Here is a 25,477-nt window from a genome sequence, read left to right on the forward strand (position 1 = left end):
AAAAAAAAAAGAATGAGTTCAAGGTCAACCTGGGCAATTTTGAGATGCTGTATCAAAATAAGAATCAGTCTGGTAGCATGGCTCAGTGGTAGATCCCCTGCCTAGAATCGCCCAGAGAGTGGGTAGGAGTGTAGCTCAGTGGTAAAGCACCTACCTATGCAGGAGACTTTAATCTCCTATATTATTATGAAAAAAAAATCAGGAGTTCCATAATTCTTAGCAGCAATGGCATGACTTTGAGTCCAGCATTCTGATGTCCCTCTCATCCCCGTCCCCAGGTGAATGGCAGTGAGCAAACAGTTGTTGCATTCTTCATCATGCCGGCTCGGACCAACAATTTCAACGTGGAAACCCTGAAGGGCCAAGCCGTGCGCAAACAGCTATGGTCAGCAGTCCTCGGCCAGGACCCTGTGGGCCCCATACCTGCTGTGTCCATGGGCTTATCTCTCTCTGGCTATCTCTGACATGATCAGGATTCCTAGTGAACTCCTCTCTTAAAGCATGTGGCCAGGGCAGACATCACGTGGTGAGGTTTCTGTCCTGACCCCTTGTTACTTTGCTGAACCACTGCGTCCTCACGGAGCCTATTTCCAACTCTGAAACCCACCCGTGCATTGCCCACTGGTCTCTGAATATCTACCACGAGGGAGGCACTGTTCTAAGCCCTGGGAACAGCAGATGCATGTTTAAGAAATGAGGAAGAGCCAGGCACTGGTGGCACACACCTTTAATCCCAGCACTTGGGAGGCAGAGACAGGCAGATTTCTGAGTTCGAGACCAGCCTGGTCTATCAGGACAGCCACAGAGAAACCCTGTCTTGAAAAAAATAAAAACAAACAAACAAACAAAAAAAGAAAGGAAGAAGAGCTCTCTTGGTAGGGCGTTGTTCAGCGCTCACAATCCCCAGCATGGCATAAACTGGGTGTGGTGGTCCATTTCTGTAATTCCAATACTTGGGGAGTGGAGGCTGGAGGGTTCAAGGTCATACTGGGCAGCATTCTGAGGCCAGGCTCACGGGGCATGGATGGAGGCAGTTAGACAGAGAGAGAAGAGACCAGTGTGGTTGGGTCAGCATGTCCCTGGGAGGATCATAAGTCATGAGACAGTAGGGTGACAGTCTTTCCGAACTTGCTTGCCAGGATGCTTCCCTCAGAATATTATTCCTCCTGTTTCTAAGACGGGGCCTAGCAGCGCTCTGTCCAAGGCTCATCCTAACCTAATAATAGCTGACATTTCTGGAAGGCTGTCCATGGGCTGGGCTTTCCCTGACCTCTCGGACTCCTCTCTGCAACCTCCTGAGGTTGATTCTATTTTCATGCTCATCTTGTAGATGAGTCACTGAAGTTGGAGAGGAAAGGCCACCTATCCCTAGCCACACACCTCAATGAACTCCAGCAGTCTCCGGTTCCCCATCTTCCAGTGTGAGGTGCCCCAGGGCCTGGATTCTGAGTCCAGACTGCAGCTTCTCTGTTGCCCACAAAGCCTGACAGTACCTAGTAATGAGACAGTGTTCCTCTCCATTCCAGGGACACAGCCAATACAGTCAAGGAGAAATTTGGGAGGAAGCTCTACGAATCCCTCTTAGTGTGAGTGCAGCTCTGACTCTGCTCCCATCATTGTCCTGACCTGTCCTTCCTGTCACTTCGTTCTGAAATGTCTGCCCCTCCCCTTGCAGGGGGAGCCTCCCAGACATGAACAAGATGCTGGACAAGGAAGACTTCACTATGATGAAGAGAGCCATCTTTGCCACCCAGGTATGGTCTTCACCCTGAGCAGAGTGCTGGCCAGTCCCGGCATTCGCTGAGGCCTCTTGCTGCAAAGGTTTCTGGGACTTCTGTTCTCCTTGGTGGCCCTTTAGACAGGGCCCAATTCTGAAATCTGGAGAAATATCAATGGTAAAACACACCACCACATCCAGAAGGGTAAGAAAGTTTATTCTGGAGCCAAGTATGAGCATGGACCAGGATTAGATTCAGGCTACCATGTTCCAATACAGTTACAATCTTGTGACTTTTTATGATCACAGAACACAGAAAGTAATGAAGGAAGGCCCCTTTAAGATACATTGCTGGGGTGATATCCATGGGGTCCCCCTTCTCAGAGGAGAAGGGGGGGAAGGAAGGAGGAGTGGTGAGAGGGGACTAATGGGAAGAGAGGGGGACTGATATTGGGATCTAAAGTGAACAAATAAATTAATTTTTAAAAGACACTGCTGAGACATCGGGTTAAGTTGGGGTACAGGGAAGGGGGGAATCTCAGCTCTAGGTTTAAAATACTATCTGGGGGCATTTCTAGCCTTAGTGAAAACTAGGGTTTCTTTAAGTTCCTGCACCCCAAAATGTTTTAAGTCACAGCCCTTTATTAGGTTAGAGACAGGTAGCAAGGAGCAGCAATTCAGGGGCGCCGAAATAGAGCAAGATCAATTTTTGTTGTTGTTGTTGTTGGTTTTGTTTTGTTTTCTAGACAGGGTTTCTCTGTGTAGCCCTGGCTATCCTGAAACTGTCTCTGTAGACCAGGTTGGCCTTGAACTCAGAGATCCACCTGTTTCTGCCTTTGGAGTGCTGGTATGTGCGCCACCCCACCTGCCTTTATTTTTATGAGACAAAGTCTAATTGGACTCTAGACCTGCCACATTCCAACATCTCCACAGCCAGTCAGCCTTGCAGAAGGTTGTTCTCTGTTAAGGTATATTTCATTCTAGGAACTGTAGTTCACTGAAGGTTCAGAAGCCCCCAGGTGACAACTTCTGTTTCTGCTGCCCCCGGGGCATGTTGAGAATGGTATTTTAAGGGGCCATTAGGAGATAGGAGCCAGGCAAGCCAGTACACCTAGTGTTTCCTGAACACCGAATGCTCAAGAGCCACTATTCACTAACCTAGAACTCGAGCAGTCCAGCAGGCTGACCTCGAACTGAGATCCACCTACCTCACTTCTGTGCACTGGGATTAAGGGTGTGCACTACCAAGCCCAGCTCCGTGGCTGTGTCCTACCTCCCACAGAGCCCTCTGATTCCTGAGGTTGGAATTAAAAGGACAGGAAACATTAGGAATCTGTGGCTCACAAAATGAGAACTACAACTCCCATCGGCTCCTGGGACATATTGTATTGTATTCACTGACTTCCTTTGCCCTTGAGGCTTTTGGGAGTTAGAGTTCATTTATTTCCTGTGGGCCAAGGGACTGGTACCTATGGTTGGTTTTGATGAGGCTGAATTTTAGAATCTAGACAGCTAGGATGCACTAATGAGGTAGAATTTGCTTTTGGATAAAATATTTTTGAAGTTAGACAGCCGGCTTTATCCATGAAGGAACCTAACCTGGGGCTGCTTGGAAGTTGTAGTTTTTCACCCTCATATACCAACAACGAGTAGGCCCTTTAATAACATGATGATGGAACAGTTGTAAAGAACTTGTCCTAAAGACGGGCAGTGGTGGCACACATCTTTAATCCCAGCACTTGGGAGGCAGAGGCAGGCGGATTTCTGAGTTTGAGGCCAGCCTGGTCTACAGAGTGAGTTCCAGGACAATCAGGGCTACACAGAGAAACCCTGTCTTTAAAAACAAAACAAAACAAAACAAAAAATTTGTCCTAAAAGAGAGGGCTGGGATTTCCTGTCAGTCTTTTTTGTGTTGCCGTGACTTCTGAAACTGTGCTTCTCTTCCCTGTGGGGTGGGGCAGTGGTGATGGTAGTGATGGTGGCGGCAGTAAGGTATGAATTTTTGTAAGAAAACTACAACTCCCAGCTGTCCTTGTAGTTTGCTATCAAATGGACCTAACTGTCTACTTGGCTGGGGTATTTATAATTCTTTAGAGCGTTTTTTTTTTCCCCCAGGCAGGGGAGAGGGGAGGAGGGAGTCCACATTCTGCTGCCATTCTGGTTTATGTAGACGGTTACATCAGCCAGGATGTAACCAGTTATACAGTTATATAGTTATACAGGCAAGAGTGTATAACTAAACACAGACATTTCCTCACAAGCTGTGGAGTGCCTTAAGGGCACTCTGTCGAAGTTTGGCTGGGATGTTTTGGTTGGTTTGTTTTGGCTTTTCTCCGGGCAGGGGTATGTGGGCCTCTGTTGGTAGCTTCTTCAGATCCCTGACACCATTACAGCCCAGGAACAAGAGCAAATCCTCCCTTGACCCACCACCTCACTTCTGCTTTCTACAGCGGCAGTCTTTCCCACCTGTGTGTACCCACAACATGCTGGATGACTCCTCAGACCCCATCTTGACCACCATCCGCCGCATTGGCCTTTTCAACAGTAGTGCCGACCGCGTGAAGGTAGGGCTGGCCAACGGAAAGGGTTCTTCCTTGGACATCACACTTCTCATCTACCTAGTCTGTCGACTGTGCTGTTTAGAGAGAACCCTGGCTTCTGAAGCCAACCAAATGAATTAAGTTTAAGTCTTTCTAGAGAAATGAACCCTCTCTGGGCTACTTTAGGTGGCTAGATGTAGCTAAGCCCTTCTCCTCTCTTGACAGGTGATTTTTCACCCAGAATTCCTTTCTTCTACAAGCCCTCTACTCCCTGTGGATTATGAGGAATTTGTCCGTGGCTGTCACCTTGGGGTCTTCCCCTCCTACTATGAGCCCTGGGGCTACACACCAGGTGAGTACCGGAGGCGAGCGAGGACTGGCAGACCGCTGGGTCTTGTTCAGTTCTGGCGTGAGCCTGCAACACCGCTCCTCAGTTTAGGGATGGTGGTAGCAGTCCATCCTGTTCCAATGGACATATTTGTGACACAGAAGACTATGGACTCAGACTAGAAGACCCATGTTCATTTTCGTTTGTCACTGATCACCTCAGCTCTTATTTGCTGATTGATGTTTGAGTTGCTGATGAGCAAGACCTTTCCCGCTTCCGGAGTTCTCTCAGACTTGCTATGTAGCCCAGGTGGTCTTGAACTCCTGATCTTGCTTCCACTTCCAGAGTGCTACACGTCAGTGATCTGTTTATGTACTGCTGGCTGTAGAAGCTGGGCCTTTGTGCATGCCAGGCAGGGCCTCTGTCCCCTGAGCTGCTTCTTCTGGTCCCCAGTGCTTCCAACCTCTTCCTCCCCTTGCCTCTCTTCAGCCCCAAGCTCTGAGTTAAAATTGCCTGTGTATAATTCTCCCTCACTCACTGAGGGGAAACTGTGGGTTTTTCCTCTTTATTTTTGTTTTTTAGGCCTGCTTGTTTTCTGATACCCAAGCTGGCCTCAAGCTCACAGGTATCTGAGGGTGACCTTGAACTTGTGACCTTCCTACTTCTGCCTTTCCTAGTAGGCATATTCGTCAGTTCTGTGCGCGTGTGCATACACACACACACACACACACACACACACACACACACACACAGTGAGTTTATTGGGCTTTCTTACGGAGCTGGTATGAGGGGTTAATATGGGAAGGAGATGTTGGAAGGAATGGCTAGAACCCCCAGAGAGGGTCTAATGTCCCCACATCCACTCCTTTCTTAGTGCATTATTATGTTTATTCATTCATTTTTTATTTTTATTTTTATTTTTTTTAAAGATTTATTTATTATTTTAAATGAGTACACAGAAGACGGTGTCAGATTTCATTATGGGTGGTTATGAGCCACCATGTGGTTGCTGGGATTTGAACTCAGGACCTTCAGAAGAGCAGTCAGTGCTCTTACCCACTGAGCCATCTCACCAGCCCCATTCATTTTTTAAAAATATTTTTTATTAATGTATTTATCCCAATTGCTGCTTCCCACCCCACCCCCACTCCTATGAGGGGACATTAACAAACAGGTCCTGGTCTTGAAACTCACTTGCAAATCATCATTTTGCTCTGGTTATGATGATAATGGCCGTCTCTCTGACTTCCCTTCCCACCCCACGCAGCCATTGCTGGCCTCTACTTCCTTACTCTCCCCCTCTCTGCCTCTCTACAATAAATTACTTAAAACAAAACAAAACAACAAACAAAAACAAAAACAAAAAAAAGATAGTAATGGAACCAGGTGGCAGTGGTGCACGCTTTAATTCCAGCACTAGGGAGGAAGAGGCAAGCGGTCCATGAGTTCAAGGTCAGCCTGGTCTACAGAGTGAGTTTCAGGATATCTAGGGCTACACCGAGAAACCATACCCTGAAATACCCCCGTGGGGAGACCCCCACTCAAATCTCGGGAGGACGTGCACCCAAGGAATCACGAGAGACCATCTTGATGTAAACACATGAGGCAGTTTAATATCGGAGCTCCGAATCGACTTGTATCTCACACAGGAGACAGAGGAACTGACCACGAGGCTCAGGGGTTAGGGGTTTATATAGGAAAAAGGTCTGAGGGAACAAAGGAATCAGTGTGGCTATACATGATTGGCTAGTTCAAATATTAACTATATTACGTGCAGAACAGTGGAAAATTCCTAAGGTTGGTGTTAATCTGAGTCAACAGAGCATCTGACCTTAAACCATATCTAAGAGGACCAGATGGCCCACTACTCAGTGTCTACCCAGACATGTCCTTGCATGTTTTTTTTTTTTTTATCTTTATAGTTTATGTCTTTTTGACCTGCTAGTTCTCGGGATGTCTAACAGCCCCAGAAAAGGAAAAAAAGTTGATAATGGTTGCTATGTTTGGAAAACTACCATGGGGTCTCTGTGTCCAGGTTGAACTCCTGGGTTATCTGTGTCCAGGTTGAACTCCTGGGGTCTCTGTGTCCAGGTTGGACTCCTGGCCACCGTGCCTTAGCTTCCTGAACCTTAGGATCACATACTGCTGCCATTGTATCTCACTTAGATCTTTTCTTACCACTAGTGGACACAGGTTGTGAGCTGGGTGTGGTAGCACATTGGGGAAGCTGAGGCAGGAGAGTCATCATCCCACAGTGTGCCTGAGCTACACAGTAAGACACTGTCTCAAAAGCAAGTCAACTAAGGAGCATATGCACCTCTAACAATAACTAACGGTATGCAGAAGCAGGAAGACTAGGGATTCAAGGTCATCTTTGGCTACATACTGGGTTCAGGGCCATCCTGGGCTATATAAGATTCTGTCTTTAAAAAGAAGGGCTGGGGGCTGGAGAGATGGCTCAGTGGTTAAGAGCACTGACTGCTCTTCCAAAGGTCCTGAGTTCAAATCCCAGCAACCACATGGTGGCTCACGGCCATCTGTCACGAGATCTGATGCCCTCTTCTGATGTGTCTGAAGAGAATGATAGTGTATTCACATGCATAAAATAAATAAGTTAAAAAAATTCTTTAAAGCCGGGCAGTGGTGGCGCACGTCTTTAGTCCCAGCACTTGGGAGGCAGAGGCAGGCAGATTTCTGAGTTCGAGGCCAGCCTGGTCTACAGAGTAAGTTCCAGGACAGCCAAGGCTACACAGAGAAACCCTGTCTCGAAAAAAACAAAACAAAAAACAACAACAACAACAACAAAACAAAAAGAAGGGCTGGATGCTTCTTTAAAAAGAAGTGGTGGCACAGGCCTTTAATCCCAGCACTTGGGAGGCAGAGGCAGTCGGATTTCTGAGTTCGAGGCCAGCCTTGTCTATAGAGTGAGTTCCAAGAAAGCCAGGGCTACATAGAGAAGCCCTGTCTGGAAAAACCAAAAAAGTAAATAAAAAATAAGAGCTGGTGAGATGGCTCAGCCATTAAGAGCACTGATTGTTCTTCCAGAGGTCCTGAGTTCAATTTCTAGCAACAACATGGTGGGGTTGTAATGGAATCTGATGCCCTCTTCTGTCTGGTGTGTCTGAAGACAGTGACAGTACTCACATATATAAAATAAATAAATCTTTAAAGACAAACAAACAAACAGCAAAAAAATAAAATAAAACAGCCATAAAAATCCCAGATTCAATTCCTAGCACCCATATGGCTGCTGGCAACAGTCTGTAACTGTATTTCCAGGGGATCCAACACTCTGTTCTGGCCTCCACAGTGCTGCGTACACATGGTGCATGTATGTAGGCAAATAACTCATATCCATAAAAATTAAAAATTAATCTCAAAACAATAACTACAACCAACCTTATGATCATGTCATAATCTAAAGTGTGTACTCTGGTGCACGGGCACGCGCGCGCACGCATATGCACACACAAACACACACACAAATGAATATCAACGTCATGATTGTTAAGTAAAGTTATTTATGTGAACCAGCGTTGGTTAGTGTTCCATAAATAAGTATCCTCTTCATCACAAACTTTTTTTGCAGATTCACCTTTCTAAGTCTCTTTGGTTCCTAGAAATGGGGGAGGCCCTCAGCACCCTTGCGGGTGTAGGCAGGCGCAGTTGGTTTAGTTGCCAGCAGGTGGCGATGTAGAGACATCTCTTTCGGGGCAGGCTACTGAGTAGTCTTTCCCTCCCTGCCCCCCAACCCTTGGCTCCACAGCGGAGTGCACTGTCATGGGCATCCCCAGCATCTCCACCAACCTCTCCGGCTTTGGCTGCTTTATGGAGGAGCACATCGCAGATCCCTCAGCTTACGGTCAGTGCGAAGGGAGGACAGAACATGGGGGTGCTGGTCCACATTTCAGACTTTGTTACTGTTAACAAATCCTGATTCCTGCCTCTGTAGGCATTTACATTCTGGATCGGAGGTTCCGCAGCCTGGATGATTCCTGCTCGCAGCTCACTTCCTTCCTGTACAGCTTCTGCCAGCAGAGCCGGCGACAGCGCATCATCCAGCGGAATCGCACAGAACGATTGTCAGACTTACTGGACTGGAAGTACCTGGGCCGGGTATGATTGATTCCCTTTCTTAGGCTCCCTTTGGTTCTGTAGTCTTAAAAGGATGGAGAGAGGGCCGGGCGTGGTGGTGCATGCCTTTAATCCCAGACCTCAGAAGGCAGAGGCAGGTGGATTTCTGTGAGTTCCAGGGCAGCCTGATCTACAGAGGCAATCTAGGACTCTAGGACTGCTAGGGTCCTTTTGCACAAAGAAACCCTGTCTTGCCGGGCAGTGGTGATGCTCGCCTTTAATCCCAGCACTTGGGAAGCAGAGACAGGTGGATTTCTGAGTTCGAGGCCAGCCTGGTCTACAGAGTGAGTTCCAGGACAGCCAGGGCTATACAGAGAAACTCTGTCTCCAAAAACCAAAAAGAAAAAGAAAAAAAGAGAAAAAAGAAAAAAGAAAGAAAGAAAGAAAAAAAGAAACCCTGTCTTGAAAAACTAAGAGAGAAAGAGAGAGAGGATGGAGGTAGCCTGGTGTGGTGGTACAGAGCTCAGGAGACAGAGGCAACCTGGATACAGATGAGTTCCAGGACAGCCAGAGCTACATAGAGAAACAAAGAGGCTGGAGATAGGTCAAAGTCTCCTGCTTATTGTAGTTGCTGTCTCTTTAAGTAAGTGATGTCAGGCTGAAGAGACAACTCAATGGTTCAAATCCTAGCACCCACATAGCAGCTCATAACCATCTGTAACTCTAAGATCTGACACTCTCACACAGATACACATGCAGGGAAAGCACCAATGCACAAAACAAAACAAACAAAAAGGAAAGAAAGAAACTGTTGTCAGAGCTACAGACATAGCACTGGCTGCTCTTCCAGAGGATTAGTGTTCAGTTCCTAGCACCTACATGGAGGCTCACAAACACCTGTAATTCATTTCCAGAAGATTTGACACCTTCTTGGCTTCTGTGGGCACCAGGCATACTTATGTACCTAGAACACATGCAGGCAAAACACCCATACACACACACACACACACACACACACACACACACCCCAATATGATGGTCCCTGTGATTCTAGCACTGGAAGGTAGAGACAAGAGGATACCTGGAGGGGCTGGAGAGATGGCTCAGAGGTTAAGAGCACTGACTGCTCTTCCAGAGGTCCTAAGTTCAAATCCCAGCAGCCACATGGTGGCTTAAACCATCTGATGCTCTCTTCTGGTATGTCTGAAGATAGCTACAGTGTATTTATATATAGTATATAAATAAATCTTTTTTTTCTTTTCTTTTTTCTTTTTTAAAGGTTTATTTATTTATTATATTTAAATACACTGTAGCTGTCTTCAGACACACCAGAAGAGGTCGTCAGATCTCATTACGGATGGTTGTGAGCCACCATGTGGTTGCTGGGATTTGAACTCAGGACCTTCAGAAGAGCAGTCAGTGCTCTTAACCACTGAGCCATCTTTCCAGCCCTAAATAAATCTTTTTAAAAAAAAGAAAAAGAGGATACCTGGGGCCAGGCAGTGGTAGTGCCTAGCACTCTGGAAGCAAATCTCTGAGTTCAAGGCCAGCCTGGTCTACAGAATGAGTTCCATGACAGCCAAGGCCACATAGATAAACCCTGTCTTAAAAAACAACAAAAAATAAAAAAGAAAGAAAAATAGGGTACTTGGGATTCACTGGACCGCCAGCGTCCTGTTTATTGGCAAGTTCCCGCCTCAAGAAATAAGGTGAAGGCCAGCTGTGGGGTTGTGTGCCTTTACTCCCAGCACTTTACAGGCAGAGACTGTGAGTTCAAAGCCATCCTAGTCTATATAGCAAGACCTTGTCTTAAGGAGAGAGAGAGAGAGAGAGAGAGAGAGAGAGACTGATGAGATGGCTTAGTATGGTTAAGATCCCTTGCTTTGTAATTCTAAAGATCAGGGATCAGACAGCACTCACATAACCTGGCATCCCAGAAACACTTGGAATCCCAGCTACAAAAGATTGACTGTCAGCCGGGCGGTGGTGGCACACGCCTTTAGTCCCAGCACTTGGGAGGCAGAGGCAGGCGGATTTCTGAGTTTGAGGCCAGCCTGGTCTACAGAGCGAATTCCAGGATAGCCAGGGCTACACAGAGAAACCCTATCTCGAAAAAAAAAAAAAAAAAAAGATTGAATGCCATCTTCTGGTCCCCACACACAGGCACATGACAGCACATATCATATGTACATATACTCATACATAAATAAATCTTACAAAACAAAACTCAGGATGAATTGCACCTGAGAAATGACACCTGAAGTTGTCCTCTGGCCTCTGTATATTGACACACACGTACACATCCATGCACATACATACACACATACATACACATGCACCAAAAATGAAAAGAGAGCCAGGTGTTGGAGTGCCCACCTTTAATCTAAGCACTTGGAAGCAGAGCCAGGTGGGCCTCTGTGAATTTGTGACCAGCCTCTTTTCATAGCCAGGTCTATGACAGCCAGTACTACATAGAGAGATCCAGTTTCGAAAACTAAAAATAAATAAATAAATAAATAAAGATAAAAAAATCTAGAAATAGTATCTGGTCAGAGTTTTCATTTGCATATGTAGTGTGACCAGACAATACTTAAGAATTCACCTGCCCTGTAGAAAGGTATGACTAGCCCAGATGGAACATTTACATTTACATAGGACCATTTGCATAGGAGGGATAAGATAACTTTGCCCAGTGTGCTCATTTGTGTAAAAGGGTAGCAAATGGAGCCAGGCTGAAAGTTCAAAGCCAGCTGGGGGCACATAGTAACATTCCCAACTCAAAACAGAAAATACAAGAAGGTGTGGCCGGCTGTACCTATTGGCTCAGGCCTGTCATCCAGCTACTTGGAAGGATGAAGCAGAAAAATCATACTATCTATTCCACTAGCCAATGTAGGCTAATAATTATCAAGTGAAAATTGCTGGGGACTCCAGCAGTGACGGGTGGAGAGTGTGGCTCAGTGGTGGACCAGGGGCGTGCCTTTAGGTTTTTAAGTATAATCTACCACAGAAGTGGTTCAATGGTAAAAACCCTGCCTCGTGTCCACCAGTGATGAGGGGGTGTGTGGTGGGGCTTGTTTAGAAAAAAATGTGACTGGACAGTGATGGCACATGCCTTAAATAAGTCCTAAGCCTTGGGGGGCGGGGCAGAGGCAGGCAGATCTCTGTGATTTTGGGGTCAGCCTGATTTTCAGAGTTCTAGGACAGCCAGGGTTATACAAAGAAACCCTCTCAAAAAAACAAAACAGACAACAAAGAAAAAAAAGTGTATGGGATTTATCTGCTCGGGTGTGTAACCTCTGTCCTTGACACAGTCTGCCCTCCTTTCTGTCCAGTACTACATGTCTGCGCGCCACATGGCCCTGGCCAAGGCCTTTCCAGACCACTTCACCTATGAGCCCCATGAGGTAGATGCGGTAAGTGGAGCCGGGACCAACGCTGGGCCAGGAGTGAAGGGCCGGGGCAGGCTGGTTTGTAGTTGACAATTAGTGGACACCTCTAGGGACTTAAATGGCATCCATTCATTCTGGTTTGTGCCTGCTCTGGGTATGCAGACCCAGGGATACCGGTACCCACGGCCAGCCTCCGTCCCGCCATCGCCCTCACTGTCTCGACACTCTAGCCCACACCAGAGTGAGGATGAGGAAGAGCCACGGGATGGACCACTGGGGGAAGACAGTGAACGTTATGATGAGGAAGAAGAGGCTGCCAAAGACCGCCGTAACATCCGGGCTCCTGAGTGGCCACGCAGGGCCTCTTGTTCCTCCTCCACAGGCGGCAGCAAGAGAAGCAACTCAGTGGACACTGGGCCCTCCAGCTCACTCAGCACACCCACTGAGCCTCTGAGTCCTACCAGTTCCCTGGGTGAGGAGCGCAACTAGGCCCTCCCATCCCCATCCCAACCCCATTCCCTGACTGTCCTGTGCCCCTCTCGCAGAGGGTCTATGCAGATGGGAGGGTACCTGAACCTCACTCCAGATCCTGAGTGAGACCCCTACCCAGTGTGGTCCATAGCCCAACCTCCGCTTTCAGACACTCCAGCCCTTTGGCTCCAGTCTTGGAGTTCCCGCACTCCACGCCGCCGTGCCTTTCTTGGATTGCAGAATGCATTCTTTGTGCACTGATCTGGAGTCTCCAGGCTTAGACTGGGTCTCGGAGGCCAGGAATCTGCCGTTGTTCTTCAGTGCCAGAGGTTTTAGGACACCTGGTTCATTAGTTTCCAGGCTGCGGCTTCTTCATTTGATCCTATAATCATACAGAGTATGCTATGCTCAGGCCTGCCCCTCTGGGACCACCTCGTGTTAGATTCTGTGTGGCTTCTCTACACCTGAAACAGCCAAATTCAGAGTTAAGACATTTCAGGGATTAACATAATTGAATATCGGCTGTCGAGGTAGCCCAGTTGGCAGACCGCTTGCCTAGCGTGCCGGAAGCCCTGGGATCGAGCTCCAGAACCTCATAAACCTGGTGTGATGATACACACCCGTAATCCCAGCACTCAGTAGGTAGAGGTATAAGGATCAGGAGTTAAAGGTCATCCTCTGCTACATAGGGAGTTCAAGGCCAAACTGGGCAACATGAAACACTGTCTCAAAAACAAAGTAAAGGTAGCAGAATGCTTATGGTCCTCCATTTCAACCCACAACTGAGATGCCAGGACATGCTGCAAGGTTGACCTCCCTGAGTATGTCCTATTCGTCTCTTCAAAGGAGCACTCGGAGTTGGACCAGACACCTTTCTGCCTTTTTCTGGACCAGACCTTATTCTTTTCCTTGGTCCAGTGTCCCCTCTAGGGAATGCCTCCGTTGAGGGCAGAATGTCTGTCAACCCCACAACTGCTCAGCCCACTGTGAAACCACTGGGTTCTGGGTCCCAGTGGCTGAATCAGGAGTCTTGTCACTGTGCTGCACCCTGGTCCCCTTTCCTTATACAAAACCGAGCCCACTGGCTTCTTGAAGCCCCACATGTACCTCGAGGCCTTTCTACCTGCAAGCTCCGTCCTGCCCCCAGCTTCAGTGAATGGGCAGGCCCCTCCTCACGTGCGCTGCGTCTGGCCCAATGCCTTTTGTTTGCATCTGGGAGGGGGAGGGCAGAAAGTGTGTGATTGGAGTGTGTCCAGAGATGAAAGAAAAAAAAAATACACCTGTATTTAAGAATGCCAACTGTAGCTGGACATAAGCTCTTGTGGTGTGGTGGGTCTCCCTCACTTCCCCAATCCTGTATTTACATCTAGTTTTTACGGCCCCCAGATGGTTCAAATTCACAGCAGTCCTACCTCAGCCTCTCAAGAGCTGGCATTACCAGGAGTGCCAGCTTCCCCCGATTTTAGCTCTGCTCTTACATGCTCCATAGCCTATTCTGAGCAGATCTGGGTTACTGCTCTGAGATCCCTGTGTTAGGAAAAGTACATCTGACTGCTTAGATTTGAGAAGCAAGTGGCAAATGTTGACACCAGTGACCTTGGGCAGGAGGTGGCTGACATGGAAGATGCATGGGGAAATCACAAGTGCACACAATCAAAGGATCCAAAGTTCAAAGCTTACATGGGCTAGAGTTTCTGGGGCCAGCTTGAGCAATTCGGTGAGATCTAGCCTCAAAGAGTGAAAAGCAAACGTTTGTCCCTAAGCAGTGTCAACCTAACACAGTGAAAAACTAGGTTCCAACTCCAGGAAAACTTAAATCCTGTTTCTCGGTAATGCTAGCTATTTCCCTTGTGGACATCATTGTCAGAATCACTTTAGGAGGTTTCAGGATCCCATGGCCTTACTTTTAGCCTCAGTGTCCTCTGCATGACTGAGTTCCTGCTCTAACCGCTAGACCCTCCCATTATCAATCTCATGCTACTAGGGGTGGAGTGACCTGACTAGAAACCTGTAGCTGTATTGGGTCATCTTTCTGTCCACAAGACTGCTGCTCCCAGAGCAATGGCACAATACTGAGCCAAGGGTGTATCTTCAAACAATCCTTGGACTTCTTTTAACTAGTGAGCTGACACAGCAGTGTTGTCCAGTGCTCCACCCCCACCCCACTAACTCCCCATAAGGGTTTCTAACCCTTTTGCAATGCTTTAGTTTCCATTTGGGCAATGGTCCCAAGTTTCACATCCTCTTTTTGATGGGCCCCATCATCTAGTTCAGAATCCAGTAGATACCCAGAGACTCTGGCTGCCAACCTCTGCATGCCCTGTGCTGACATTTACCATAACCCAGCCTTCAGCTTGCCCATCTCCTATCCTCTTTTTGTATGTTTAGCCCTTTTCACTTCCCTGCACAGTAATATACACCAAGGACAAACAGCTACAGCAGACTCCTGGGACCTGGATTTGCCACATTAAAAGTCCGATGCCATCATAGGGATGGAGATCACTGCAAGCTATCCCAAGTGGGTTTCCACAAAAAACAGAGCCAACCTCTTCTTTCCCATGCCCCATACGTATGTATGTATATATATATATATATATATATATATATATATATATATATATAGAAAAACCACCAGCTGCTGTCTCAAATAGCTTTATTTTTACTTGGTCCAAGACTTGAGAGAGGCTCCAGAGCGGTTACAAAGCTGCCTAGTGGCTTGAGAGGTTCATTCAGGTGGAGGTCCCGAGGTGGGCTGGTGCAGAGCAGAGGGGGGAGCCCCTTGGAAGGCACAGAGGCCTCTAGTCGTGCTTCAGAGTGAGGCGCTCAAAGAGATACTCGCCCAGAGATCCCTGGGGCGCGCTGGTCTGCGCTGGTTGTGGTCCTGCCACCCTACGGAGGTTGGTCAGGTGGTTGCCCATCTTCTTGATGAGCTTCACCTCCTTATCCAGGAAGTGACTTTCCAAGAAGTCACAAAGCTGTAAAATGGAGACAAATCAGAGATCCAGTTCTCAGAGATAGGTGTGAGCAGGAAGGAGGCGTAGAAGAAAACTGGGTGTGGTGCTTCTGCAATCAGAGCACTCAGGAGGCGGGAGGATTAAATTACTGGGACACACTCAGGCTAGGTTTTGTCAAAGGGAAGAAATGATTAGCAAGGTACTTACATGAGGGTCTGTGCGGGCAGAACCCAGGGCATGCAGATCCAAGAGGGCCTGGTTCAGGTTCTTCTCCAGGGCCAAGGCAGCTTCCATGGCCTCCTGGGTTTTACCCCATTCATCTTGAGATGGCTTCTGCACACAAGAATATCAAGCCTAGAATACATCCTTCACCAGCCAATGGTAAAACTTACTACACAGGAAAGTGGACACAGTGGGGAAACATGATGGGATATATCTTTAATCCCACCACTGAGAGATTGGGAGGGAAGACAGGAGGATCTCTTGACTACGAGGCAACCTGGTCTACATTGTGAGTTCCATGCAGAGACCCTACCCCCTCCTCCACAGCAGTCCTCAGCTGAGTTCTATAATTACCCCAGTTTTCCAGATCCTAGTTGCTATACCTACATACTCCAAGAGCCCTCCCAGTAACCTGGCGTGACACCCTATTGTCTACAACGTCCCGCCGCTCCCCGACCCCCGGCTCTTACCTGCACATCCTGGAAGAGTGCACGGCCCCCGCGATCGTTCTGAAACTTGAGGAGACGCTCGGCACCCTCGCGTTTCTCCTCGGCCAATTCGCGGAAGAAGTGGCCTACGCCCTCCAGAGCCACGTCATCCCGATCAAAAAAGAAGCCCTGCGGGAAGAAGTGTTACAGAGTTAACGGGAAGCGGTGGCTCGCACTTTTAAACTTCAACCGCAACATTCAAGAGGCAGAGGCAGTACGTATTGTGATCTCGAGGGCAGCCTGGTCTGACCAGCGAGTTCCAAGTCAGACAAAGTAAACAAGCGCGCAGGGAGGGGGTGAGGCCGGAGCGCAGACTTTGTCCGGGTCTGGAACAAAGAAGGCCCGCGCATGCGCAGGAAGATGGGTGTGAGGGACAAGGGAAGGCAGCCCCCAGCCGCTCACCAGAGAGAGGTAGGTGTAGGAGGCCCGCAGGTGCAAGTTGACCAGGCGGTTCACGGCAGCTTCCACTTCGGTGGAATAATTCTGACGAATCTGAGAGGTCATGGCTGATCCGGAGTATGGGGCTGACCGCGAAGAGACGGTGCAGACTGGTCCTAGGAGCCGAAGGCGGCGACGAGATGGTCCCGGAGGCTGCGACTGGAGAGACTTTGTAAGGCGGCTGGAAGCGAATCAAGTGGGAATCCCCGGGTCTGTTCCGTCCAAACACTGTTGAAGCAAGACACAGACCCACGGTCCCTCCTAAGCGCTGCTCTGAGTCAGAAGCGAGGACCCATCCTTTTATAGCATGCGACCCTCCGGAGGGCGGGGTGTTCGAGGCCCGAGACTAACCAATCGGCGGTGGCCTGAGGCGGAGCCGGAATAGTATGCTTGACCAATTCGGAGTTGAAGGGAAACTCGCTCCCCACCCACCCAATCCCATGAGGTGAAGTCACGCGCCTCGGAGCGCGAGGCCGTTGTGAAATGGAGGCTTGGGGGAGGGGCGGTGGTCCGGATTCTGCAGAGTCGAAGGAATCTAGGCTCCGGGTCATTGAGACCCCCGGGGAGGGGATGACTTCGAGGTCCTTTGCAGGGTTGTCTCGCAAAAGTGAGTTTTGAGGCCTGAGGACATGAGTCTGGGGATGTGCTGAGTGTAGGGTCATGTCTAATGCAGAGAGAACCTCCTTGTGCCCAATTGCTCCTCGTGATTAAGGGATCACTTCATCGGGAACTCTGGTATTCGAAAGGTTCCAGGGATCCCCTTGAGGGAATGGAAGGAGTACCCAGAAGTGTAGGGTTTTAGGTTCAGGACAGGAACTAAGGGAATTTTTTGTTTTGTTTTTCTTTTTTAACAGAACCGTGGAAAACCCTTGAGGTCTGGTCTACAAGATGGAAAGGGTAGATAGAGCGCCTTGGGTTACCGCGTGTGCACGTATCTCTGGTGCTCTGGAAGGTGACATGTGGAGGCCCAGACAGTAGTTTCGGAGTTCTGGTCAGCATGTCTGTCTGGGTCTATCAGGGTCTGTCAGTGGACCTGTTTTTCTAGGAACAGAGATAGGCATAGTGGCGCTTTGGAGAATTTCGGGGCTCTTTCCTGGAGATTGGTCCAGAAACCTTGCAGCTTGCTCTTTTGGAATCGAAAAGCCTGAGGACCCAGAAACAGGCTGTTAAGTCTTCCGCAGAACAGTTGATGTATGCAAGATCTAAGTGGACTTCTGAGGACATGACAGGTTCATGCCAGGGTCTAAACCTCAGGAGCTTGAGAGGAGGGCAAAGGGAGACCAGCCTCTATCATGAAAGGGAGCTAATGGAAGAAACAGTAAAGACTGGTCAAGGGAGCCCTGCGGGGTGGAAGAATGCTCTGTCAAGGACCTTAGTGGAAGGGGGTAGCAAGGGCAGCACTGCTGAGTCACGCTGAGCTCAGCATGGTGGTGGTTGTGGGGCGGGCCACAGGCCACACCCTGGCTGACAGCCTGTACTCCCCAGGCTGAGGGGGTTGTGGTCTGTTTTTCCCTACTCCCTTCCTTTCCCTGAGTGTGGTCAGGCAGTTGTATGGCTCTGGAGTGGCTGTCCTACACATATCTTTCTCCTGACTTGATGTCTGCGGTGGCCAGTTGATTTGGGGGCCAGAGTTACTCATTAACCACTGTGCTTCAGAACCTGACCTTTGGCCTCCAACCCAACAGGCCTGGACAAGGCTGTAAAGGTGGAAAATGACAAAACCTGAAACCCACAGGGGACAAGGACCCAGAGAGGAAAGGGGTACACAAATGCGGTGGCAGAGTCTCAGAGACGGGGGAAGTATGGGTGGAACAAAAAGACCAAGTCCCATTAAAATGGCTTCCTCTTCACTTTTGGTGCCTCTGGTAATCCGGTAATCCTGCATCTAGGAATTTGCTCCAGTTCCTGTGGCCTCTCCCTCCCTCCATCCTGTTCTTTCAGAATCAGCAGGCTCTCTGGAATTCCAGGCTCCTGTCCTCAGGGCTAAAGACAGCACTGCAGCTGCAGCTGCCTTGTGTGCTCTTTACAGAGAGGTATGTTGCAGTCCCTGATTGGATGCCTCAGGTGGATGGTGAGCCTGGTGCCTATGCCGTGATAGCAGCTGGGTGGACACTGGACCATACAATCCAAAGTGGACCTGAGGTTTATTGGCGCCTCCCCAGGCCACCATTCCCACCCCTCCCAATAATTACAAAAGTAAGAAAAAATGCCTTTCCCCTTTCCCCATTCATCCCAGGAAAATGTCATAATTTATGAAGAAAAGACACAGTCCAAGGCAGTGGGAGGCCTCAGCCCATCTTCTTCCAGATGGTGAGTGAGGCAGTGAGGACTCCAGCCACAAAGATGGTCACTGTCTGCCATGTGGGGGTCCCGAAGTAGGAGAGGAGGCCATCCTGAGAACAGAGACATAGCTGTTACTAATTCAATACTAAATTTCAGGGGGAAGAAAGAGATTTCACATGAAGGGATGCTAAAGAGCTCCCAGGCTTATAATCCCAGCACCCAGGAACCCTAGGAAGGAGGGTTATAAGTCTAATGCCAACCTGGGAAGTTCATTGAGACCCTCACTCAAAAAACAAAACTTAGGGCCAGCAAGATAGCTCAAGCAAGGAAGTTGCTTGTTGCCAGGCCTCTATCAACACAAATTCCATCTCTAGAACCAACAGGAGAGAACAGACTACTGCAATTATCCTCTGATGTGCACACACACACTCACTCTAAATAAATGTAGAAAGTAAGTAAAAAGTACCCCACTCAACTCATGGTGCCAAAATAGGAAAACAAAAAAATGAAGTAAAACCATGTTAAAATCTGGAAGTAGTGGCCCACAGCTATAATCCCAGCACTTGAGAAGGTAAGACTGGGTTTCACACGTTTGGACTAGTATGGGCTACATAGTAACTTCCAGACCAGCCATGTATGCATGACAGGGAGGACAAAGGCTGCAGCTCAGCCTGTAGAGTGCTTGCCTAGAGTGCACAAGGCCTGGGGTCTGTCTAACCCAACAGCTCATGGACTGACATGTGGAAGCTGGAGCTCAGATGTTCAAGGGCATCTTCAGCTACAGAGTGAGTCTGGGCACAGCCTGAGATACATGAGACCACCTCACTATGTAAATAAATAAATGAGAAACACAACAAGCTGGGCGTCACAGGAACACCAGTGCACTTGAGAGATTTCTGAACGAAACAGAGCAGTCAAGTCAGGCCACAGAAGTCAGTAGTAGATCTAAGGACACACATCTTAGATCATTGTTTGAATGCCTGGATGCACCTCTGTGGTGACCCTTAGAACTGAAAAAGTGGCTCTCAACCTTTAGTTTAGACCCAGAGGGGTCACGTATCAGATATTTACATTATGATTTATAACAGCAGTAAAATTACAATTATGAAGTAGCAATGGAATAACTTTACGGTTAGGGGTCATAACATGAGGGTCACAGCATCAGGAAGTTCTCAAATATAGCTAGGCCTGAGGGGTCTCACCCAGCCACCCTGGTCTTGGATCCAGACAAGCAGCCGCTCACGGAGGAAGTCCAGTGTCCAGCCCATGATGGTTCTGATCAGCTCCGGCACTTTAGTGCACAGGGCCTGCGGGGAGTGGGAAGGTTACACTTGGGGACTGAATCCTGTCCCCACTGCCCACAGATGATCTCAAGTCTTTGCTTTTAATCCTCTGCCTTTACTAAGCAGTTTCTCCCCTGTAGTTTAAGTCAGCTCCATTAATTGTAAACTAAGAAGCTTCACTTACCTCATCAGGAACCCTGACTCTTTAGCGCCCTCTAGGTAAAAACCAAAAGGCTCAGAGGTAAGGCTCAAGAGTAGGACAATGGCCTAGCATCTGTGCCCAAGTCCCACCTCCAGCCCCAAAAGCAAACACTGGGAAGAGAGCTACAAGTCCAGAATATGTTTGAGTTGACTGACAGGACTGATATCGAGGTTCTGGTTCTATCTATCCATCTGTCTGTCTGTCTGTCTGTCTGTCTACCTACCTATTTTGGAAACAAGATTTCTCTATATAGTCCTGGCTGTCTTGGAACTCTCTGTAGACAAGGCTGACTTAGAACTCAGATTCAACTGCCTCTGCTCCAAGTGCTGGGATTAAAGGTGTATACTACTACTCTTGGCCCAGATACCTAGCTCTTTTGGAAGGACAAGAGTATGGAGTTCCAGGACTTTAAGGGGACCCAGCTGTATCTGGGTCCCTGGGAACACACCGGTGATCTGGAAAAGCCCAAAAGCCCTCAAGGCCCCTGTGAAGGCCCCCTCCCAGTTCTACTATTTTGAGCTGGAGTGCCCTAGCACTGCCCACATCTACCTTGAACTTCTGGACTGAAGTGACTCTCTTGCCTCAGTCATCAGCATACTTGGGACTATGTGCACACTGGCCACCAGGACAGGCAATTCACCTCTTCATATCTATCAGTTTCTAATGCAGATTGATGCTGCCTGAACAAGCTTTAATCCAGAAATCCCCACCATTCAAAGCTAGGGTCCTGAGTCACTTTCTAGAGTGGTTTTCTAGACCAGGTGAGACCACCTCTTGGCAGGCAGACTGAGGATTAGCTCTCCTCTTCCTGGCTGCACTCTTGTAGGAACCGCTCTCCTTTTATCTCCAATATTGAAGACTCAGTTATTGGAAATATCTCAGCTCAGGCACGAAACCACATCAAGGAGGCGGGGGTGGCATGGAGAACAATTAAGAGTATCCCAAATGTGACAGTAGCACTAAGAATAATAAGTAAAATATGCCGCAGTGGATCTGCAGCATCTCCCTGCTCCTACCCTGACACATCCCACCAGAGCCTGGTCTTGAACTTGCTCCGTTATCTATCTAAAGCTGATCTTGAACTTATGAACTTATGATCCTCCTACCTCCAACTTCCAAGTGTTAGAACTGTAGGCATGTCCCAACCACCCCTGGTTTATGTGGCACTGTCACCTGAGCTACAGTCCCAGCTCCCTCTGTGTTCTTTATAAAAAAAGAAAAGAAAAAAACAACTAGGTCAGGGCTGGAGAGATGGCTCAGCAGTTAAGAGCACTGACTGCTCTTTCAAAGGTCTCAGCAACCACATGGTGGCTCACAACCATCTATAACGATGCCCTCTTCTGGAGTGTCTGAAGACAGCGACAGTGTACTTATATATAGTAAACAAACAACAATAATAAAAAAAGAAAACAAACAAAAAACTAGGTCTTAGATAGCCCAGGATAGCCTGAAACTCAGTATTTAACTGCAGTTAACCTTCAACACCTGATACCCCTACCTCAGCCCCCATGAGTCCTGGAATTACAGGCATATGCCACCAGATCAGTTTTAAGACCATCTACACTGAGAAATCTTTCTAGACTTCTCTGATCAATCTCAATAGTCTACCTTACACATATCCACCAACCAGAGCACCATCAAGGAAGAGCTAGCCTGCTCTATTTGGAGCAGAGTTCAGGTGTTGGAGACAGCCCATCCACATTAGGGCCAATACATTTGCTGAATGAATAAATGAAGGTACAGGCATTTACTACACAGCCATCTCTCTCCATTCCCTGTTCCTCACCACCCCCAGGGCCTCACAGACCTAGAGAGGTACACCTCTGGGCTCATGACCCTGTGGCGGCCCACCTTGAGCACCAGTTTGGTAGCAAAGTAGAAAAGGGCAACCACCCGGCCCCAGTTGAAGTTGCCGTCTGCAAACATGCCGGCAGCCACACGGAAGAAGACCTCTCTGGGGGAGTCCGTGTCCACGTCAGCAATCATCCTATAGGAAAGGGAAGAGCGGATGCTGGGCAAGATGGGAGACCCAAGACGGGAGCTCCCACATTTTCCCCAGACTAAAGCTAAGGAAATAAGGACCAGCCCAAGCCAAAATGAAGGCTAGTAGACTGGGGAGGAGACAAGACATACATCCTAGAAAGCAAAGAAAATAAATGGTGCCTTGAATCGGAAATTCAGGGCCCTGGGAACTATGTGGACCACAGGCTTAACTCACAGAAGCATATTTTCCTAAGTATGTACGAGTGGAGGGCTGGGTCATGGCTCAGCAAAGGAACACCTGCCTTGAGGGGCCTGAGGCATGGCTTCAGAGTCAAGCACCTGACTATATTTGGGGTGCCAGAGGCTCAGTGGTTGAGCACCTGCAAGCACCAGTGTGAGAACGGATACATGGTGGCGCACGCCTTTAATCCCAGCACTTGGGAGGCAGAGGCAGGTGGATTTCTGAGTTTGAGGCCAGCCTGGTCTACAGAGTGAGTTCCAGGACAGCCAGGGCTACACAGAGAAACCCTGTCTTGAAAAAACAAACAAACAAACAAACAAAAACAAAAAAAACCGAAAAAAGAAAAAAGAAAGAAAGAAAGAAAAAAGAGAATGGATACATGGCTTTATGGTACAGCATTTGCACAGCGCCCACTAGTGAGAGGTTCAAAGGTAGAGCTTCACCTAGCAGTCACCAGTGAGGGGCTGTGAGCACAGCTTGGTGGTAGAGCACCACCTACCTAGAACCCACCATGACAAGCTGGAGGTATGACTCAATTGTAGAGCACCTGCCAAGCATCCACAAGCATGCCAAAAGCACGGCTCAGAAGAAAAAACTTACCTAACACCCACCAAGTGTTAGGGTGCAGCTCAAGGGTAAAGGGCTGGCCTACCATGTAAATGAGCCCTGGATTCTATCCCCAGCACAGACTATCTGAGTTGGGTCCCTTGGGAGGACAAGAGTGATCAGTGCCTGAGTTCTTGAGGTGGCAGGAAACCCCTTGATGGACCCTAGATCCCAGGAACCACACCTCTGCAGCTCCATATTGCTGTCCAGTTCATCTCCAATTCGCCTGAGACACTCGCTCAGCTTCTTGGTGGAAGCGTCCTGGGGTGGCTGCTCCAAGGTCAGCTCAGGTGTCTCCCCAGCCATCCTCCCTGCTCGATCCTGGATGAAACTAGATGTGAAGGGAAAGGAGGAGAGGAGCACTAAGTGAGAACCAAGTGTTGTTCCTAAAGCCCATCCCACCACAATAGGGCCTCACACTCACCCCTGTAGCAAAAAGGCCCCTGTCTTCATGATCTGTTCAGAGCTGGTGGGCCCTGGTGGAGAGAGGAGGAAAGGGGTGCCTGGACTCCTGGGTCCCAGGGAGAGTCAGGGGGCTGAGTAGGCTCATAACCCTGAGGGGAGACAGAGCTAGGGACCCTGGTAGTGAGTGACAAGTAGCACAGGAAGCCCGGCTACTGATTCTGATGGACAGGGGGCGGGACCGGGCCTGCATCCCAGCTCCTCTGCAAACCCAGACAGCCAAATGCCAAAAGCAAACAGACCCCCAGCTGGGGGGGTGGCGCTGGCCTTCCGACCCATCCCAGGCCACCAGCAGGAAGTGGCGCCAGCGACAAGCCCGGGCCTGCCCGGGGGCGCGCACGCGGATGTCCGCTCTCGGGGTGTGGATGCGCCGGAGGGAATAGATCGGCGCGCCCCAGCCTGCTCCCGCCCGAGCCCAGAGCCGGAGGGGTCCTAGAGTCCTTGGACCAGGCCTAGTCCTCGGCCTCCCGCCTCACCGCCGCCTCCGAGCTGTTCCCCGGACCCGTCCATCACTGCCGCTGCTTCTCGCCGGGTGCGCCCGGCGGCTGCGGCGCGCCCCGGTCACGTGACTGCTCGAGGACGTGCTGCCCTCACGTGGGTGCCCCGCAACATGGCCTCCGCCCCGCAGGACTAGTCACGTGATCATCGCTCTGCAGGGGGCGTGGCTTCCGCCGCTAAATGCACGCTTGCGCGGCTCGACACGCATCCGGACTGGTGCCCAGAATTAATTTTTTTTCCCATTATTTCTCTTCCCATAGATTCATGGTAGAGAGCACTGAGGAGGTTAGAGCAGAATTGCCGTAAGTTCAAAGCTCGCCTAGGATATGCTTGTCATCCCAGGAGTGGGAGGCTGAGGCAGGACGAGAAGTATTGCCTCAAGCTCAAAGCCAGCCAGGACTATAGCGAGATTGTCCCAATCTGGAAAACAAAACAACAACAACAACACACTTGAGCATAGTGGTGGTCCATACCTCTGATAGAGTGAAGCCAGAAGATTGCTAAGGAGTTTGAGGCAAGCCTAGATTGCATAGTTTGAGTCCAAGCTGCACTATTAAGTAAGAGTCTATCTCAAAACACAAAAACAGGCAGTGTGTGGTGGCTACATCGTCTTTAATTCCAGCCTTGGGAGCTACAAGCAAGCAGATGTCTGTGAAATTGAGACCAGCCTGGTCTATGTTAGCATTCCTTCTAAGCTCCGCTCCATAGCTGCCTGGCAACAGTCAGGTATGACTGACCTACTATAAAGGGGGTTGTTTGCCCCCTCCTCAATTTCTTGCTCACTTACTCTTATTCTCTCTCTCCTTTTTTAAAGATTTATTTATTATTATATGTAAGTACACTGTAGCTGTCTTCAGACACACCAGAAGAGGACGTCAGATCCCATTACGGATGGATGTAGTTGCTGGGATTTGAACTCAGGACCTTCGGAAGAGCAATCAGTGCTCTTAACCGCTGAGCCAGCTCTCCAGCCCCTACTCTTATTCTCTTACTTCCTACCCCTTCTCTCCCTGACTCCTTTCTCCTTCTCTCCCCTTCCCCTCCTTCTCCGTGTTTCTGGCAGGCCTCTTCTCTCTCCTCTCCACTCCTTCTCCTCCCCTCCCTTCCCAACTTCACTTCCTATGCCCTAAATAAACTCTATTCCATACTACATCTGGTACCACGCCGTACTACATCTGGTGCTACCTACTACATGGCTGGTACTTCAGAAGGCAGGGATGCCTCAGTAATGGACCCGCTGAGGCACCGGTCTCACCTCACCATACTTCACTGTACCCAAACATATTGTAGCTCTA

General features: G+C 49.0%; 3 protein-coding genes across 5 annotated transcripts in view; 1 reads left to right on the forward strand and 2 right to left on the reverse strand.

Annotated features, from left to right (window-relative positions):
* Window positions 1–13,821, forward strand: part of Gys1 (glycogen synthase 1) — a 21,786-nt gene extending 7,965 nt beyond the window's left edge. The window contains exons 8-16 of the mRNA XM_031386607.1: window positions 279–385; window positions 1,527–1,586; window positions 1,676–1,754; window positions 4,168–4,281; window positions 4,483–4,609; window positions 8,352–8,447; window positions 8,538–8,701; window positions 11,995–12,075; window positions 12,214–13,821. Coding sequence (XP_031242467.1) covers window positions 279–385; window positions 1,527–1,586; window positions 1,676–1,754; window positions 4,168–4,281; window positions 4,483–4,609; window positions 8,352–8,447; window positions 8,538–8,701; window positions 11,995–12,075; window positions 12,214–12,540 — 1,155 coding nt within the window. The 3' untranslated portion in view covers window positions 12,541–13,821. The remainder of the gene's footprint in view (window positions 1–278; window positions 386–1,526; window positions 1,587–1,675; window positions 1,755–4,167; window positions 4,282–4,482; window positions 4,610–8,351; window positions 8,448–8,537; window positions 8,702–11,994; window positions 12,076–12,213) is intronic.
* Window positions 13,822–15,158: 1,337 nt separating this feature from the next.
* Ftl (ferritin light chain) lies at window positions 15,159–16,940 on the reverse strand. Its single transcript, XM_031386611.1, has 4 exons — window positions 16,589–16,940; window positions 16,169–16,315; window positions 15,684–15,809; window positions 15,159–15,497 (listed from the first exon to the last, which is right to left on the reverse strand). Exons 1-4 carry the CDS (start codon window positions 16,688–16,690, stop codon window positions 15,321–15,323), a joined length of 552 nt encoding a protein of 183 aa, XP_031242471.1. The 5' UTR covers window positions 16,691–16,940; the 3' UTR covers window positions 15,159–15,320.
* Window positions 16,941–18,744: 1,804 nt separating this feature from the next.
* Window positions 18,745–24,316, reverse strand: Bax (BCL2 associated X, apoptosis regulator). 3 transcript variants are annotated; one of them, XM_031386608.1, is made up of 6 exons: window positions 24,161–24,316; window positions 23,647–23,698; window positions 23,407–23,553; window positions 22,244–22,379; window positions 20,110–20,214; window positions 18,745–19,017 (listed from the first exon to the last, which is right to left on the reverse strand). In XM_031386608.1, exons 1-6 carry the CDS (start codon window positions 24,192–24,194, stop codon window positions 18,913–18,915), a joined length of 579 nt encoding a protein of 192 aa, XP_031242468.1. In that variant the 5' UTR covers window positions 24,195–24,316; the 3' UTR covers window positions 18,745–18,912. The 3 variants fall into 3 exon arrangements, with proteins under 3 accessions (XP_031242468.1, XP_031242470.1, XP_031242469.1); XM_031386610.1 differs by having other exon boundaries at window positions 18,745–19,052; window positions 20,096–20,214; window positions 24,161–24,302; XM_031386609.1 differs by lacking the exon at window positions 23,647–23,698 and having other exon boundaries at window positions 23,407–23,554; window positions 24,160–24,249.
* Between the last annotated feature and the right edge of the window lie 1,161 nt (window positions 24,317–25,477).

The sequence above is a fragment of the Mastomys coucha genome, unplaced genomic scaffold (genome assembly GCF_008632895.1).
Source record: "Mastomys coucha isolate ucsf_1 unplaced genomic scaffold, UCSF_Mcou_1 pScaffold21, whole genome shotgun sequence".
In the NCBI taxonomy this organism is placed as follows: domain Eukaryota; kingdom Metazoa; phylum Chordata; class Mammalia; order Rodentia; family Muridae; genus Mastomys; species Mastomys coucha.